This window comes from Chaetodon trifascialis, chromosome 18 (genome assembly GCF_039877785.1).
Source record: "Chaetodon trifascialis isolate fChaTrf1 chromosome 18, fChaTrf1.hap1, whole genome shotgun sequence".
In the NCBI taxonomy this organism is placed as follows: Eukaryota; Metazoa; Chordata; class Actinopteri; order Chaetodontiformes; family Chaetodontidae; genus Chaetodon; species Chaetodon trifascialis.
The window spans coordinates 4,725,001-4,727,500 of NC_092073.1; the positions used below are offsets into that span (position 1 = coordinate 4,725,001).

Sequence of the window (2,500 nt, forward strand, 5' to 3'; positions counted from 1 at the left end):
TGTTCAGGCATAAACTTTCAATTTATACTTTAAAGATACTGAGGTATCTAAAATTAAACAGCCCATTTTGCAGTAAAATGCTGGATAGAAAATAACTTATTAAGTGTCACCCTTGAAATTGCTTTTAAGAATCATTTGTAGAGATGGTCCTTTTCAAAATGTCTTTTTATAATCATGTATTTTACTTCAGCTGTTTAGTTCTTAATTGTTAAAACACTGTCCCCTCAGACAGACAGTATCCAGCATTTTAATACATTATGAGTCCGACCCTCATTCTCTCTTCCGTTCTGTGCAGTTACAGCTGTGGTTGCACTGGGAGGGTGGAGTAGACAGGTGACAGTGGGTGGATCCAAAACCTCAACCTGAACCGGTCCATCGCTCATCTTCAGTTCAACAAGGCTGACACGGCCACTGTACACACAGATCCACATAAATCAAGAGTAAATGAAGCAGTGTGTGTGAGTGAGTGAGTGAGTGAGTGAGTGAGTGAGTGAGTGAGTGAGTGAGTGAGTGAGTGACGGGTGTTTGTCTGTGCATCTAGATTCTGGTTATTTGGCCTCTTTTGGTCTTTTCCACAATACAAGAGATTGTGTGTTTTCCAAGTCTTATATCCACAAGCAGTTGCAAACAATTGGCAGGCTTTCCTCTTCCTCATTTTCATCTGAATATCCTGACAACTCAGCCTCTAACTGCCTCCTTCTATCCCTTTTTCCTTGTCAAGTTCCATCTCCTCAGTTCCTCGCAGACGTTACTTCTTGTCGCTATTCTGAAATATTTGTTCGTAGGGTGGAGGTGGGTGGTTGCAGTAGGACGGAGGTGGAGGATAGGAGCCCATCATCATATGGGCAGAGCCAGGTTGTGCTGGATACGCTGGGTGTGTCATGGTCACCCCTGAGTCACCACCTGTCATCCCATTGACCCCGAAGCCCTGCATACTTCCTGGCTGCTGGGAAACTGTAAAGAAAGAAGAGACACGGTTCATTCAGTATCAGTTCACTTGCTATTAGTCTGTGTGGTCTGTGGCTACCTACATTGTCATCTTTCATACACCACTCATGGTTATTAGTGGTATGTTCTGACACCTTCAGGTCTTACAACAGACAACCTCATCCAGGTGAGAGCCCGGGGTTCTATAAGCCTTGCTGAGGGAATGGCTTGCAAACCCCACACTGCCTACCTCCACTGGCATGCACCTGGTCCACCGCCTATTCCAGTGGCAATCCTCTCCCAGTTCCTGGTGCTTTGCCCTCTTCCTCCCTTGCACCTCCTCCATCCTCTCCTCCCACGGCACAGTTAGCTCCAGCAAGATGGCCTGTCCTGTGGTCTCGACACCCAAATTATATCTGGTCTCAATGAGAATTGGATGGTATGGGTTGGAGTCTTTTCTTTGGCTGCTCTCCATCCATGATGAACGTGATTGTCTTGACTGTAGTCTGAGTATACCTACTGTCACTGATCCCTTTGATGGTTGCTTCAGCAATTGACATGAGGACCTGCTCATGTCTCCAGCAACAGCATCCCTCACTTGGAGAAGCTGCTCAGGATGTGTTTGAGGGCCCTTTTCTTGGAACACAGGGCATGCAGGTGTTTCTGTCTTCTGTAAACAGGTTGGATGGACTGGGGAGTAGGCCCCCTGAATCAAAAACTTCATCCTCTGAGGGTTTCACTTCCAGACATCCTGCCAGGTGACTTTCTGTTCCACTGCCTGGTCTCACTTCATCCAGGTGAACTGTTGTTGAATATCCATTGCTCTGCTTGTTCACTCTTCCTCTACTGAAGCACGCATCTTCTCTTGCCCTAGCTTCTGCCACTGTCGTATCAGCTTGATGCTGAGCTCCTGCCCTGCACCACACCCCCAGGAAAGACCTTGTGCCTCAGTTGAGCTTTTGCCTGCTGGACTGCCTCAGCTGCCCTCACCTTCCTCCCCATCCTCATGGCGATCCCTGCCCCAGCAAACCTGGTGTCCCTCGATCCGGTGCACTGCAGGTGTTCTCGTGGCCGTGCCACAAGGAATTCCTCTCTGACAGAGCTGAATGGGAGCCTGAGCTTTTTGCTATTCCCATACAGCCCTGCTCAAGCTGCGAGGCAAGCCCAGCTGTCTGCAGAGGTAGCTGCTCACCTTGCGCTCAAAGCCTTCCACTGTGGTCACAGGAACAACATAGACTTCATCAGTAACATCAAGTGCTTTGGAATGTTTAATTGTGTACTTGCAGATGTAAACAAACAGTAAACACACCTTAAGCAGCTACTCTGTCAAAAGTACAACAGAGGAACAGCTGATGTATCTAGCTTATACTCTATTTGGTTGTATAGGTGGTGAGGAAACCAACTCACTGTTGTGTTAGATTTCTACTTGCGTCTTTGGCTGCTCTTCTTGGCTTTAGATTTCAGAAAAAAATGTTGGCTCTCCTGCATGGACTTGTCTTTTCAGGGCAGTCCACATATTCCTCCAGTCAAGTATGCCAAATACCTGATTGGTCTTTGTCTACTCCAATGGGAG

General features: G+C 47.3%; 1 protein-coding gene across 1 annotated transcript in view; it reads right to left on the reverse strand.

Annotated features, from left to right (window-relative positions):
• Positions 1-2,500, reverse strand: part of vopp1b (VOPP1 WW domain binding protein b) — a 37,870-nt gene that overhangs the window by 958 nt on the left and 34,412 nt on the right. The window contains exon 5 of the mRNA XM_070986191.1: positions 1-954. This exon is cut by the window's left edge and continues 958 nt beyond it. Coding sequence (XP_070842292.1) covers positions 749-954 — 206 coding nt within the window. The 3' untranslated portion in view covers positions 1-748. The remainder of the gene's footprint in view (positions 955-2,500) is intronic.